This window comes from Antechinus flavipes, chromosome 1 (genome assembly GCF_016432865.1).
Source record: "Antechinus flavipes isolate AdamAnt ecotype Samford, QLD, Australia chromosome 1, AdamAnt_v2, whole genome shotgun sequence".
NCBI classification, from domain to species: Eukaryota; Metazoa; Chordata; class Mammalia; order Dasyuromorphia; family Dasyuridae; genus Antechinus; species Antechinus flavipes.
Window position 1 is genome coordinate 551,257,522 of NC_067398.1, and position 17,484 is coordinate 551,275,005.

Here is a 17,484-nt window from a genome sequence, read left to right on the forward strand (position 1 = left end):
GATCTGGCAGGACCACCCATGTGATCCATAAAACAAACACTTGAAGAGAGTGACCAGTGCTTTTAGTGACCAGAAGTTTATCTTCTCTCCCAAATAAGCTTAAGAAAAAATAGAGAGAGTGGGAAAATAAGGTGCTTCTCTGTGTCTAGGAGAAGATGTTGCTGGCTTACTTCCAGGAAGAAAAATTTGTAAATTTTGTTTATTTTGTGTTTCATTTTTAAAGGAAAATTATGACTCAATGACTTCTTTAGAAAAAAGAGACAATAATCTCCTAAAAATTAGATTGTTCATTTATTTTATTATCCATCTGAGAGTGTGAATGACCCTTAGGCAATATAGTTAAGAAAAAAAAACAGTACAGAATTAAAAAAAATGACAGATTTAATGAAAATTGAGATAGAAAGAAATTTAATAGATGATTGTGATTAAAATATATTCTATCCCATGATGAAATGTAAAGCATCAGGATGTAATGTTAAAAACAATATTAGGGTAGGATAACAAGGAACCGCTATTTCTCCAAATCAAATCTCCTTTGTGTAACTTGAATCAAATTTTTATGACTGATGAAAATTTTGATTATTTTCCTATTGTTATTTCCTACCCAGAAGCTTACAGAAAATTAGGGCTAGAAAGATTATCCAGAATTCTTAATCTTCTTTTGTATCAAGGATACCTTTGGCAGCCTGGTAAAACCTACGGATCTCTTAGCAGAATCATGTTTTTAAATGTATAAACTATATTACATAGGATTATATCTATTACATGCTTGACATTTTGTTCATTGCTAAGGATACCAAAAGAAAAATGAAAGTCTCAAATCTTAAATAGATTATGAGGAGCTTTAGAAGTAAATTATATATATGCACATATATATGCAAATGATACACATATTTATATATTTTAGAGGAATTCTTTCATATATTGTTACAAAGGAAATCAATTATATTGAAATATGAGTATCAGATTTTTTAATGTTCATGAATTAATGTTCAAGAATCTATGACTTCATTTTACAAATGAAGAAACTAAGGCACAAGAATTCATGAGACTTTTTCAAGATCACACAGCTATTTAGAGACAGAGTTGGAACCAGTATGCCTATCTTTTGTGTGCATTCTCTGACCATGTAGTATTTTTCTTTGTTTCTGTGTTAGCTAGCACCAACTGTTCCAACTAAACAAGTAGGGTGTGGGCATCCTGAAATTTCAAATGAAATCTGTTTCAGCCTTGAAAGTAGGATATTTTAGAAGAACATGGAAAACAAATGAATGAGTTACTCATTAGATAAACTATTTATTCTTCCTTCACTTCTCTCTGAATGTGATTGTGAACCTAAGGTGATGGCAGGTAAGGAATTCTCACCAAATTCATTAGCAGTGAGTTGTTTTAACTACAACTGGCACTGTAAACACAGCAAGCAAAGCCAAAAGATCTTAATTCAGAAGATTTGGTGAATGAGTCAACACAGTTCCTTGTACTATGTACTAAATCAAAAGAAAGCAATGATTTCATAACAATATAACAATAGAAATATATGGTTCTTTCTTTTAAATCCCAGAGTGAAAAGGCTAGAAGGGAGTTTGAACAGGCAAGGGCTAAATCCAGACTTACCTCTTCCTCTCCCTTTGCTTGGTGAGAAATGATCCTTTTTTTTTTTTTTTTTTGAAGACTTTCAGAGAAGTAGTTGAAGAGTTATAGAAAGATGCTTCTATTAATACTTTACAGTAGCTAACAAACTTCACTGTAAGGAAATTCTTTAATTTAACCTTACATAAATATTTCATTATAGAGAGCCATTCTATGTCTCCATGTTCTGAACTCAGAAGAAGGAGAGGCTGGTTATACCTTCTTCTGTACTATGATATTTCATACACCTGAAGGCCATTATTAAATAACTCTTTGGTATTCTCTTCTTAGGACAATGAAATCAGGTATCCATCTTCTTGAGAGCTGCTTTGTGCTTGTCACTACAAACTATAGATATTCTCATAAGGACTTGAGCTTTAACAATAACACCTTCACAGTACTTTGACATAACAAAAGAAAGTACAGTGTTAATGATGCAAGATAATGAATAAGACATTAAGGATCCATGATTTTCTTGGTATGAGTGGGTAGACAACATGATACAGTATAAAATATACTATCTGTGGAGTCAGAAGACTTGGATCACCTCTGATACTGCCTATCAGATCTTTTGCAATGTGGGTTTTCTCATCTATAAAATGGGGAAGGGGATGATGGATGGATTAAATGGCCTCAAAAGTTCTTTTTAGTCCAAGATCTATGGTCCTAGATGGTTCTTCCATCTGTGGAGATCACAACACATTTATATCTTTGTTACTTTTATGATTTAATGTAGCTGAAAAAATTAAATACCCAATGGACAATCTTATAATAATTGAGACCTTTCAAGTTTCCAAGAGTCACTTCAAAGACATGAAGAAGTTTTGGAATAAGACTCCAGTGGAGGGAGCTGATTTTCAAGCAAAATAATAAATAAATCACCATACATTTTTTGTAACAGCAAATATCTTATGTAGAAAAAGAAAACACATATGCAGAGAGTCAGAGAACTATTTAGCATATGATTTTAATGAGAAAAAATCAAACCAAGTTTAATTGCTTTCAACAGCTGCTGGATCGTATTCTCCTTAGGGACTGAAATTTTTGTTTTTTTTGAGAGCAGAGACAACCAAGTGTAAATTCACATAGATATTCTCTATCAATATATCCCTATCATGACCCCAAAAGATCATCTAGGGACAAGATGGCCATGGACAGTAGATATTTTCAGAAGAGAGTCAGAGCGAACTTAGATTCAGGAAAACTCATTCTCATAAGAATAAATCTGGTCTCAGACACTTACTAGCTGTATGATCCTGGGCAAATCACTTAAGCATGTATATCTCAGTTTCCTCATCTACAAAATGAATTGGAAAAGGAAATGGCAAACCACTCCAGTATCTTTGCCAAGGAAACCCCAAATAGGATCATGAAAAGTTGGACATGACTGAAAAATGACTAAACAAATGTCAGAGAGAATGCTTGGAGTAAGAGTAATTTTTGATTGAGGAAAACCTCAGAAAAAAAAGAAGGTGGGGTTTCAAGTGGAATTTTTTAGAGGGCCAGGAAAACCAAAAGGTAGTTGTGAAAAAGGAGAATATTCTAGGTATAGGGGACAGTTAGTAAAAAACAACACAGTGGAGAGGAAGCTGACCTTGTAATCAGGAATACCTGAATTCAGGTCCTGTCATCTCTGGGACAAATCAATTGACCTCTCAAAATTCTAGGCAAATTTCTAAAACTAAATTCCAGAGAAGATGCTTACTTGGATTGGTAGAAAGAAAGAAATAACAGAGTGAGTTCTTATCCCTCTATGTGTCAAAAATTGCAGACACGTTGTAAGGGTATGAAAATTCCAGATTCTGGTCCTTGAATTCAATAAACTATCACAGTTTCACTTCAATGATATTAGTTGACTGCTTAGGTGACTTACTTGAGTAGCATTTCAGGTTAGATTATGAAGCATTTGTCAAAGAAACCTGATTCTATTTTCACAGTTAGATACTCAGGATCACTGCCAATGAATAAGGGTGAGATTTCATTTTTCTAATTTTTTAAAAATGAAGTTCATCCAGATACAGTAATAAGGAAGTGAAAAACCACACCTGGGGAATCATTTATAATTTGGAGACTAAGAATTTAAGAAGGTCATTGATAATAGAGAAAATGTTCAAAGGATGACAAACATGGCTTGAGTCCACGCCATGTGAGGATCAACTAGCAAATCTGGAATTTTAACATTTTGGTGAAAAAACCTTAGAAAGGATGGAATAACTTATTTCAAGTACTTCAAAGATGGGGAAAATGGATTATTCTTATTCTTATTGCCCATAGAAAGCAGTACTAGGAACAATGAGTGGAAGTTGCAAAGAGGGAGATTTAGGCTTGATTTCATGAACTGTTTTCTAACCAACTGAGCTATAAAAATTTGTATGAGCTGCCTCAGGGGGTAATAGCTGGATTCCTTCTCATTGGAGGTCTTCCAGAAAGGCCTGGGTGACCCCTTCTCAGGCACATTACAATGGAAATTGATCTTTAGATATGGGTTGCATTAAATAGTGACTGAAGCCCCTTTTGTTGCTAAAATTCCACCTCTAAAAATATGTTTCTATGAGTTGTTAAAATAATATCCTATGATGTTCTCCTTTCTATGACCTATCTGATGTTTACCTCTGAAAATTCAAAAAGCTACATTCACAGTGAAGATGAAAGTACACAAAGCAGTATCCTAAAAGCATTGACACAGTGAGTTATATTCTGACCCCAATCAAATGAAACCTTCAGCTATTCCACTTTGTGCTTCCTCCTGAGCCCCATACAGTATAAATGACTACATGCTCACAAATGCTTAGACAAACTGATAGAGATTATTTAGCATTTGACTTTCTTATAATAATACATTTTTGGAGTAGATGATAGTTATTTTGGTTATTATATAATCCTCAGAACCAATTCTATAAATGAACACAAACCTTACATCATTGAGCCATAGCCCGATGCATGTGATTGGACCTCAAATCTAAAAATAGGAAGGTAGTCAGCAACTCTAGAAATATATTTCTTTTTTCTTTTGTAAATATGAAAGCATGTTACAGTAAGGGAAAGGAGTTTCGCATTTTAAGCATTGGAGTAAGACATGAAATAAAATAGAAATGTATTCCAGCAGTTGTTCCTTGGATAATGCTCATATTGATAACAATAAAAACTTTCTTTAGATAAAGCTTTGGAAATCTGATCTTGGAGAATTTTAACTATCCCCCAAAAACAAACAAACAAACGAATTGAAAAAAAAAAACCCTGTAAAGTATATATATATATCATTTGCTTCTAAAGCATCTCACAATCTATATAAGATTTGAGACTTTCATTTTTGTCTTGGTGTCCTTAGCAATAAACAGTGACAGGCATGGTAGTAGATACTGCATGACTGTATCATGATTGAGTGACTGATTTCCTCCCTCAGCTTATACTTTGGAACATTAAACAATTAGCTAGAGTGGTTATCCTGGAAAAGTGTATAGAGGGCTGAGTTATTGCATTCTCTCCTCCCTTCCATTCTTTTTTTACTCTTACCAAGACACATATTTTTTTTTGTCTTTACTCCTAATACTAGTAAGCCTCAAAATATTTGCTTTACTTTTGAATTTCTCTTTAAATCTTCTACTTAGCATAGTTCTTGCTCATTTTCCTATATTTTTCCTTCTTTCACTAGATCAATATTTTTGGAAACAAATCTGACTTTTACCTGACTGGGTATATATTTTTTATATTCATCATATCTTTCTAATTCTGTTACCTTTGGTTTTCTTGTATTTGCCCTGCATCTATCTCCTTTCACTCTTTGTCAAACATTGTTGAATTCTTAGAGAACTTACTCATTCTGAGGAGAGCTCATTCATTCTCAGCTCTACTAGGTACTTCATACATTTATTGATTAGGTTGATCTTTATGATGATGACTTGAAAATCTATGTTTCTAGTCCTGACCTGTATCATATTTTTCAGTTATTCTCTAAGGAGCTCTACAATGCTGTTCACTGATTAAAAATATACAATGGTTTCTATTCCTAAAAATTAATCCAAACTCCTCACTTCACTTTTCAGGGCCCTTCATGATCTAGTTCCATTCTACCTACTTTTCATTTTACTACTATTTATCAAATACGATTTTATTCCAATCAAGCTGTTTCCACTTTGGTACTTCTAACTATACCATGGTCATTTCTTCATTTTATAATAACTCTTAACTAATCTTTCCTTTTCTCCTGTTATATTCTAATGTACATCTTCCTGTTTAGACACTTTATATTGTTTACTCTCTAATTAGCCTCTAACCTCTGTGAATGCTTGCAACATATTAAAGGAATAAAAATTGGAACTACTATTATTTTCTATGGATACTGTTTTTTTTTAATCTTTGAATTTTCAGTGTCTAGTACATTGCCTAGAACATTGATTCAGAGTTATAATTTTATTGGTGTACAGAACTATAGAGAAGGGAATCCTTTTGATCAAAGGAGATCTAAGTTCAAGAACTTAGACTTTCCCAATTTTCTTTACTTTCCTTGACATTCTGTCATGAATCAGTTACTCTAACCTACTTACTCTTCCCTGTACATATCACTCTATTTTTTTTAATTCCATGGCTCTTTAATGGCTATCCCTCCTCCCTGGAATACTCTTCCTCTTCACCTCCTCCTCCTGGTTCCCTTCAAGACTCATTTCAGATCCCAGTGTCCCACACATCCCTTCTCTCTGAGATCCCTTTCCATTCAGAGGTTATATATCTTGTATGTACAATCTTGAAATCTTCTCATCTTTCAAGGTTTAGCTCAGTTAATTTATTTCAAAGAAAGTTTACATTCTCATTTTCTCTTGGTCTCTAAAGGCATTGAGAGAAATATATGATTCAAAAGTTCTTTTTAGTATTGGTTATCATTAGACAGACTTGTTTGACTTCAGGCTAGAGAATATTATAGTCAAACTCTTGTCTGTTCTTCATATTCCTCAAAATCTGCTTTCCTCCCTTCTTTCCTATGAGTCTTTCAATAACTCTGTTGAGTATCTATTAATAACTCTATTCAAATACTCTGAAATAGTTTTATAAAAGATCTGAAAATGAAAACTATTTAAAAGTTTTAAATGTTTTCTCAGCTGAGTAGCTAACAGTCTAATAGATTCATGTAGATGATGTCTAGAAATGAAGTAGAGAAAGATCTCAGAAATTGGTAACTAACAAAGTTTAATAAATTATTACTTTGTGAAAGGTACTGTGCCATATGTGGGTTATGAAGATCAGTAAGATGAAGACTATACCTTCCTAAAACTTCCACTGTGTCTGCTAAGAGAAGATATGCAAAAAGCTATAATATTAATATAATATATTTATTATATATTTACATAGTATATCTAATATAAAACAAGTATATATAAATATGTTAATAGATTTTATTACATAATATATAACATGACACATATGTTATATATTTATATATAAATACAAAATAAGTATATTAATCTATTTTATTATATAATATATTTGTATCATAGTTATTTTTGCATATTTTCTTTTAAAAAATATATAGGAAATTTTAGGATATAATTTATAATTTATATTTATAGTTTATAATATATAAGCAAACATAATATAATACAAATCAGAACTAGGTATATGTATACTAGGAGAGCTAAGAAGTATTATCAGAATGATGAGGATGGAAAGGTTTCTCCAATGGAATAAGAAGAAAAGAGGGGATCTGGAAAGACTTTATGGAGACACTAGAGACTAAGATAGATCTTGAAAGATTAAAAAGGATTTCAACTATGAGTAAAGGTTCTATTCCCTCTAAAACCCATAAACTTTCTTTTTCTTTCTGAAGCAGTTAAGTGACTTATCCAGTATCATATAGCTGGTAAATATCTAAGATTGGATTTGAACTCTGGTCCTCCTGACTCCATGGCTGGTGCTGTACTTACTGTATCACCTAACTTTAACCAAATCAGGGAATTTCACTGGTATACTACAACAGGGACTCAAAGCAAACTAGGGAGAGCTCAGTTGCGTTTACTGAATTTGAGGGCAGCCTTTTCTAAGGACCATCTCTGACCTTTCCCTTCTCATTTCCCCTCATGTTAAAATGCTCATTTTTCAAATTAGAAATAAGATGGTAGAAAATTTTGATAAAAGGCAACATTTATAGTACTAAGAATTACACTACTCAATCTCAGAAAAAACATTATTTTTCAGTACAACACAGTTTCAGTACAGGATTCTTTTTTTTTTTTTTCTCCAATGTGGCATTTGAGATTTAATTTCTCACTGTCACGAACTAAGATATTGGGAGAGGAGGTTAGATACAATTCTATGAAATACTGTTTCAGAATTGTATTACAGGGGATTAAGAACACTATCCTCCCTATGGACTTTAAAAATCTATACCCATAAATGTATCACATATATATATATATATATGATTGTATGTGTGTATTTATGTATATATACATATATTTCTATTTACATACTTATATATCTATGCAACTGAATGTATTTATATTTACATTATCTATCTACATCCATCTATGCATCCATCCACCCATTTATTTCCATCTAACCATATATATCTAATTATCTATCTATCTGTCAATCAATCTATCTATCTATCTACCTACCTTGACTTAGCAGAGACTAAAGTGAAAAGAGAAGGCAGGCTTCCTCTTTTTCAATAAATTTTGGCTTCCTTCTTTAGATCAAATAAGAGACTATCCAGTACAAAAGAAAATATATGAAGCTCATTCAACATAATAGGTAATAAGGTTTCCATTATACATGAAGAGTCGGTAATTCCTTTGTACTTTTGCTGAAAATGGCTCACTACATTGGCACTCATTTTTGCAAGTTCTGTATGTATTTGTCTCTAATCAAGTAGGGTCCCTTTCACCATTTGTTCTAACTAAAATATAAGTAAGACACATTTATTGTTCTGTGCAAGGGCTTTTGTTAATTTATTCAGTAAACACTTGTTGACTGCACTCTTGTAGATCCACAGGGACTTTTGGCTCCCTCTGTATTTTCAAAGCAAACCCTCACAGCTAATGCTGCCTGTCAGGAGAGAATAAAAGAATCACTAGGTGGAATTATTGTGACTTTTCATTTGCCATTCTTTCTTTTCTATAAATATAACCCTCATTTTCAAGGAACTCTGCATAATAATGCTGCATTTAGCTATTTTGGGGAAGCATGGGCTCTTCTAAGGTGGGGTTGGAGAGATGTTCCCATTTGTCTCCTTCCCTGTGGCAGTGCAGCGATGGGGTGTGGGTACCCTGTTTGAAGATTTCATAGAGTGGCTAGATGTGGAATGTTAATTTAGAAAATTCTATATAGGAAACTAGTGAGACAGATGGGCTGACGTGGAGGTAGGAATGATGAATTGGAACGTTCTATCACATTGTTTTCTTATATACTACTTTCTTTCCTTTATGTATGTAATAGTTGGGTTTCCAGGACCATCCATTATGAACAGAATTACTGTAATGAACAGGCTTCAGAAGCATTATGAAAACTGATGATTTTTCACTGACTGAGAACTATAGAGTGGACATCTAGATTGTACGAATATAGAGCACTGGGCTTGAGGTCAGGACAACCTATATTTATATCTGGTCTCAAACACTTAGTAGTTGGAGGAAACTGGTAAGTCACTTAATTCTCTCTGTCTCAGTTTGTTAATCTGTAAAATGAGCTAGAGAAGGAAATGGTGAACCAACACAAAAATTCCAAATGGGCTCATGAAGAATCAGTAACATCTTAAAGTAACAAAGAGAACTATAAATAACTATATAAAGAATAGGTGACAAATAGTAGAGGCAGAAGATTTCTTTCTTGAAATCATATAATTTCTAATGTCAAACAATGAATAGATAGGTGTGTTCTTACCAACACACCAGGTACAAAGTAAGGATCTACTTATCTATCTAGATAAGAAAGGCTCTACATCACAGGTCCTCAAACTTTTTAAATAGGGGGCCAGTTCACTGCCCCTCAGACTGTTGGAGGGCCGGACTATAGTAAAAACAAAAACTTTTGTTTTGTGGGCCTTTAAATAAAGAAACTTCATAGCCCTGAGTGAGAGGGATAATCGTCCTCAGCTTCCGCATCTGGCCTGCAGGTCGCAGTTGAGGACCCCTGTGTCTACATAATATATAATCTTGGGAGTGAAGAGGGGGTCACAAACTATGACGAATCTATAAATGATCAGTTAGTGTTCTGTCCTTCAAATACATAGATAGGAAATTTAACTTGATTTTGTAGTAGATGGTGATACAGGTCATCCAATTAAAACTATCAGTATGTAAACTTCTCATACTAATGCAAATTCCATACATTCTAGTAGGTAGATTCATAGGTTCATGGGATAAACTTGTGGGCAATCAATTAAATGAATTTTGTGAGCACCTAATCAATGTCCAATGTCCAATATTCTTATAGGTAATGTGCGAGTTTGAAAAGAATAAAATATTTGAAACAACAACAAATAATGTGATATATAAAAGCAATAAGGATAAGCATAAGTAAATGTATGAGTAACACATATAATATTAAACTACTTATGCACATGTATTATATATTTATATGTCCACATATAACTATATATAGTTATGCATGTACCCATGCATACATGCTATTATTTTTATACATTTACATGTTGCATGTAAAGTATATATGCATATTTAGTGAGTGTGTATATTTGTATGTGTGTGTATATATAATTATATATGTATATCTATGTATGTGTATGAATATACACATTATATCTTTATTTCAATATAGATATACATACCTCCATATATATGTAAATCATATATACAAAGACATCCACACCTATATATATATATATACATATATATATATATATATACACATATAGATAGATGAATAGATGGATAGATAGATGGATACATGGATAGATAGATAACTAGGTATGGATAGATAAACAGACAGATAGATAGATAGATGGATGGATGGATGGATGGATAGGCAGATAGGTAGACAGCTATATCGATAGATGGATATATGTGATATGTGATGGATAGAGTGAATAGATGGATTGATGGATAGACAGATAAATGGATGAATGGATAGATAGATAGACGAATGGATATATGGACAGACAGAGAGACAGTCAGACAGATAGATAGATGAACTGTTTTGGTGCAAGCTGTTAAGTGCCATTGAGACTTTAAAAACATGGTTAAGTGAAGTCTTCATGAGAGAGAGATAAGATTTGAATTAGTCCTTGAAGGACAGATTAGATTGGGCTAGGTGCATAAGCAAGGTCATAGGAGGTACAAGTATAACATGTCCATAGGCTAAAATGCGTGCCGTGACTGGGGCAAAGAACAAGTCTACCTTCTTTTTTCTAGTCAAACAGGTTCTTGATAGCAGCTAACTGGCACAGTGGCTAGAGCCTTGGACCTGAAGTTAGGAAGATCTGAGTTTAAAGCAGGACTCAGGAATTATTAAATACTATCTGTATGACCCTAGAGAAGGCATTTATCCTCTGTATACCTTAGTTTCCTCACAAGTAAAATAGGAATAGTAATGGTATCCACTTCCTGGGTTATTATTGTGGGAGACAATACTTGTCTAAAGCACTTAGCAGAATGCCAAACACATAGTATTCTTAATAAATACTTCTTTCCTTTCTTCCTTGATATCATTATTTTAATTAGTCTTGCTACCATTGGCATGATGCTTTAATCACCTAATTTAGAGTTAGAAGGAATCTTAGAGACAACTAAGTTTGACTTCCTCATTTTACAGAAGAGGAAACTGAGGTACAGAATATTAAAGTGATTTGTCCAGGGTCATCTAGCTAGGAACGGTCTAAGGCAAGATTTGAACTCTGTTCTTCCTGACTCCTAACTGAGTCCTCTGCCCCATTTACTAACCAAAGATGACTAAAATTCAGAGACTTTAGAAAGCACTTTGTCTATCCCTTCCCCCCCCCCTATTTTGTGGCTAAGGAAATTAAGCCCAATAGAGGTGAAGTGACTTGCTTAATGTCATAATACCTAATTGTATGACAATATCTCTTTTGAAGCTTTTTTTGCTTAGTGCCATTGGCCAGAGTATGTATTACTATGGCATAGTTTACACCACCACAGTTTCATCTTCAAGTAATGAGAATAAATCAGAGTAAGATTCTAGTAGAGGATTTATATACAAAGAACAAATATACCTACCTAGATATATGTAATAATTCTAGGTCAGCAAATAATGTCTTTCTCAATAATCAGTATATTAAATTAAATCAAAAAGCATGTATTAAATATCCACTATGTGTCAAACATTTATTAAGCTCCTACCATATGAATGGCACATACTATGTGATTGTCACCCCTATATATCAGGAATATAAAAACAAAAAACCCTGTCCTTTCCTCAAGGCATTGCCAGTCTACTGGAATATGCTGACACTTCTAATTTTAACCTAATAGTCTTTTGAAGTGATAGTTGCTATTCCCATTGGAGACTATTTGTGCATCAAGAGTATGCTTATTGAGACTGACAAAGTGCTAAATTGGTATTTTTTCCCACTCCCTGGTTCTTAGGCATAATTGCCCAAAGTATGTTTTTGATATGTGACCTTTATCAGAAGACATCTCCTTTCCATATAAGATTTTTGTCATTCTGAATCAAGTTAGGAACGAATGGAATCCTGAAGTGCAGATCTATTGATATTAGTGAACTGGAGTGCCTTTAGAGTCAATTATGGATATTTTTGATCTCAGATTACAGGATCCTAGGGATAGTTTTTCCTTGTAACTATTTTTCCTTCTTTTTTCTTTACAGAGCCCTAATTTGGGGGCTAGATATTGTTGAAAAAATAGTAAAATGGTCACTCCCCCAATATTATTAACAACTATCCAAAGCCTAACACAGTACCTAGAATATAATATGTTCTTAATAAATGCTTACTGACTGAAAGATTGACATCTAACTAGCATAAACCAACTAAGAGATATTAATGAGAAAAACAAAGTAGGAACTTAGACTATCACATATATCATATTGTTTCAAAAGACAGAATTTCATGAGAAAATGATGTTTTAAACTATTCCTTTTTCTTCTCTTCTCTCTCCCTTCTCCTTCTTCCCTCTTTCTCTCCCCCTCCCCTTAGCCCTCTCCTCTCTATTTCTCTGTCTGAATCCAAGGTCCCAGGATAGCAAGGCAATTTCTTTGTTCTGTTATTTTTCTAAAGACAAGTTTTTCAGAATCTTAGCAGGTCTGGAGTCATCAGTCTGGTGCTTCAGTGAATAAATGGCATTAGGGTAATAGGTCTTGTCAAATGTCTTATATGAAGCTCCTGATTTTCTAAGTGAAAAATCTGTCCACTAATCTATTCCCCATTATTTTTGGAATCATGCTGATGAATAGTAGTAGAATAAATTTAAAGCTTCAAATACATTTTGAAGGCCATTTTTCCTAGCAAAGGCAAAGAGGGTATTTGCTTGGAAACATGAGGCTTAGATAATCTAAAATATTTTGGAGAATATACCATTACATCTCAATCTTTTCCCTGCCCAATCTAGCAATTTGCTCTTTCTATATAATAGCTCTAGTTATGTAGTCTGTTAATTTCAAAGTAATAAATGCATAACTTCTTGACTTTTACCCCAAATATTTCTCTATGAACAAATTCCCAATTTATTTCCAGTCAATAAACAATGACTCATGTTTATATTGAGCACTTTAAAAGATTACAGAGAATTTGCCTCAAAATAACTCTCTGAGGTATATAAAACTAGTAACTGTGTGATAGACTGGTCATGAGGATAATTTTATGCTTTTACTTTTGGTTTTTAGGAATAATCTTCTAAAATCCAAAAATGAACATCTTTCCTCCTTGTTCTCAGCTATCAAAGATTATGATGATTTTACTTTCTGTCTTGTGCTTTAATTTCCTCTTGAGTTGAGGAAAATGAGTGAGAATTTTTACTTTAACTAGGAGAAATAGGAGCCCTAATTTATCAGTGCTAGAAATATGATAGATAATAATGGGCAGCCTCCCTGGAGAATTGAGGTAGGTGGGTATAGAGAGAGTATAATCTTTGAATATACCATTTTATCAGTAGATGTCAAACAAAAATGATGATTTATTATCTGATTTTATTTAAAATGTCAGTGAGACATAAAAAACCCCACCAAAATGTGAGAGAAAATGCAAAAATTATTCTCCACATGAAGGTATCTTTTAAAATCACTTTGGTTGCCTCGAGTGGCAGCCTCAATCAAATATCAGGAGTTGACTTGCCTTACCTTTCAGTCACCAAGTCCATAGACATCCCAGTGGGAAGAAGACCTACCTGCTGATGTGTGCTTGAACTTTTCACTTTTCTTCTTCCTCCATTTCCATGGCTTGAAAATCCTTCCCAGATTAGCAAACTTACTTCTTCTCCGGATTGGCGGGGTGTGGGTACCGGGGACCAGGGAGTCAGAGCGCATTGCCGCCAGTCTCTCCACTTCCTCAGCTTGTGTTTCCCCAGGAGAAGAGAAAGGAATCAAGAGAGAAAAAAAGCGTTAAAAATTAAAACCCAGATGGCCACTGTTTTCCATGGTTACAGATAACAGAAACCACATGACAAGAGCCTTTTTTTTTTCTTTTTTTGTCTTTTGGAATGGGACCTACACCTTATATGCTATAACCTTCAGCTTAACCTTCATCTAAGCATTGTAGAGTTCAAAACCAAAAGAAGTTTGACCATTTTATTCTAATCTTATCGAAAGAGAAGAGAATTTCTTTGCCAAGTGTGCGTGTCTGTACGTGTATGTAAATGTGTACGTACGTGTGTGTGTGTGTGTGTGTGATATGGGATGAAAGAGGATGGACAGATAGAGAAAGAAGAGCCAAATGAGGAAATCAGACCAACTGGGGGTCTAGTGATCCTTCAAGCAAAACCTGGCAGATGTATGTATTTGACTACAACACCATCTGCTGAAAAAAAAAAAAAAGGAGGGGGCAAATACTTCCCCAGTGATCTACTCCAGTACCAACTCTGCTTCCACCTCCTTCTTTCTGCAGCCCTGCTTAGTTCAAGAACCTCCGACAGTGTTGAAATGTGTCTGCCGAGAAGTTGTTCTATCTGAGGGCTAAGGAACCAATTTTAGCATCCATACTCCCAGAAATGTTTTCTTCTTTCTGTGGAACAGCCTTCCTGTTTTCCTCAAGTTTCATTTGTTGTAAGTGTGTGTGTGTGTGTGTGTGTGTGTGTGTGTGTGTATTTTTAAAAAATAGATTCCTATGATTTAGCTCTGGTAAAGGTTTTGGAGGTTACAGATTTGTAACCTCCCTCAATTTGTAGATGAAGAAGCAGCTTTCATCTTAATGCAAAGAAAAGTGGTTCCTTGCTGAAACATCCCTAATTTTCTTTTTTTTCTCCCAAAAAATCTCAAACATAACCTCCTCACAACCTCCCAGTGAGAAAAAAATATTATGCAGTCTGAATTTTTCAGATAAGACAACTGAAGCTAAAAGAAAAGAAATAATTTATTGCATGAATATGTGGATATAATCTACTTTTCTAACAGAAAGGTGAAATGGAAAAGATAAACATTTATTATGTGCCTACTATGCACCAAAGACTATGATAAGCACCTTGGCTTCCTGGAAGCTTGGTATTGGGTATCTGCAACTAACTTTAGGCCATCTTTCAATGCCTCAAGTTTTATCTCTGACCCAGACATGTCTGCCCTGGGCATCTCCTTCCCTTCCCCTTTTCCATCAATAGCTGTGAGAACTAGCCATAAACAAACTTTACTACCATTCTTTGAAAGTATATCCTAATAAATTGTCATAAGATTCTTCTCACCATCCTTTTGAAGTCCCTGACCATACACACTTATCTAGCCACCACTCTTATTTGTGTTTTATTCTCTATAAAGAAAAACTATCTTGTTTTTATATTTATATCCACAACATTTAATACAGTGTTTAGAACCTAGGAAGTACTGAATAAATATCTTTTTATTCATACATCATTCATTCATTCATTCATTCACTCTTCTATATGGCCAACTTTCAGATACTTAAAGACAACTATTACTATATTCCTGCTAAGTCTTCCTTTCTAGAAGTTAAATTCAATCAACCCCAATAAGGCATGGCTTTCATTCTTTTCATAATACTTCTCACTCTACTTAGAACATACTCCAGATTATTTATTTTCTTCTTAACTTGAGGCATCTAAATTGGATGTTTCAGATATAATCTAGCAAAAACTATGGAAATGCTATTAATGCAACCTAAAATAATTTTTTTAAACAATGGCTACCATGTCACACTTCTGATTCATAATGAACTTGTAGCTATAGGTCTAGGATATTTTTATACTAACAATTGTCTAGCTATTATGTCTATATTTATATGACTGATTTTCGTAATGTAATTTTATATAAGATAACCTCCTTTACTTATGTCATTTATCTTATATAATATACCCTTCTATACTTATATGATTAATTTTATATAATATAATCTTCTCTACTTATGTAATTGATATTTTGAACCCAAGTAAAGAATTTTATATTTATTACTATTGTTTTTTTCATCTTACTTGATTCTGCCTAACATGCTATCTCATCATATTCTCTAATATGCCCAACAAGTCAACACCTACTTGTACTAATAGACAAAAATACCTATTTTCATGTATATTTTGTTAAGGGTAAAATATAAACCAAAAGGTAGGTAGGAAAAAAACCAAAATCTTTGCTTCTTTAGGAAATGATTTATTTAGTTCCTATCTGCAGTTTAAAATGAATTTTATAGAGCTAAAACTGTGGACTAATTTCTTCATGAAATGTTTTTTTGCTCTAGGCTCAGAATCATTTTTTAATTGTTGGAATCATTGTTAACTAATTTTTTGTTATCTATAGCTAAGTAACCATAATATAAAATTAGGAGAGCCTTTAAGAAATCTGGAGTGACAAGAAATTATCACAAGAAATTGAAGAATTGTTATTAAGGAATAATTATAAACACCAAGTTAAATGGCCTCCTATTAAATGCATTATTGATTCAACTCAAGTTATTTAGCTACTAAATGCAGAGTACTTCTCCAGCCTTCAGTGATCTGTGAGCATAGTATATTAATTAGATTTAATTGGCTTATTTTTAAAATTGTCCAAATTATTTTTCTTTTGTAAACTCATTTGTTTATAGGCTTTGGCTCTCTATTTTACTGCTGTATCACAAAATAAGGAAGGGTTGAGTTTGATGAGGGAAGAGTTGCCAACTTCAATGGACTCTCTTGGCAAGACAGATGACATAGAAAGAGCACAGAATAAACTGATCCACTTTACAGAAAGGAAGGACTATTAGAGAGAAAGAGAGGAAGACAGGTGTCAGAGGAAGCAGACAAGGAATGTTTATGATAATTTCTTTCCTCCTTCTGAAGGGGCTTTTTCCAGAGTAGAGAGGACCAACAAATCATGATTCTGCACAACTAAGAGCAGGGGACAGTGGCAGAGAAAATTTCTCATTGAGCCATAAAGCAGATGTAACATCATCTTGCCAGAATCTAGGATGGCTGACCCAAGGGTAGAACCAGGAATTGTTGTGTTAACATCACTGAGGGGACTGGGCCAGATCATCTCTTGAAATACTAATGTCTAAGAAAATAGACTTTAGAGAACAAGGCAACTCTGTTCCTCTTCGACTTTAATGGAGTTCACAATATCCTCTCTCCCTTTGCATGAGAAAGGATCAAAGGAATTCTTGATTTGTATTTTATTTTAATTGCTTTAGACTTTGGAACATTTAATTGCCTAAGTTTTGACTCCATGCTTTTTTCTATAATGTCCTGAGGGTGGGGTAGGAGTTGGGTTGGAGTAAGAACTTAGAGGATATTTCTAACA

The 17,484-nt window shown here is 33.6% G+C and overlaps 1 protein-coding gene across 13 annotated transcripts in view; it reads right to left on the minus strand.

The window, feature by feature from the left end:
- PHACTR1 (phosphatase and actin regulator 1) overlaps positions 1–17,484 on the minus strand; it is a 635,610-nt gene that overhangs the window by 229,633 nt on the left and 388,493 nt on the right. For all 13 annotated transcript variants that reach the window (XM_051970672.1, XM_051970675.1, XM_051970671.1 and 10 more), the window contains one exon: positions 13,935–14,099. In XM_051970672.1, the coding sequence (XP_051826632.1) occupies positions 13,935–14,099 (165 nt within the window). The remainder of the gene's footprint in view (positions 1–13,934; positions 14,100–17,484) is intronic.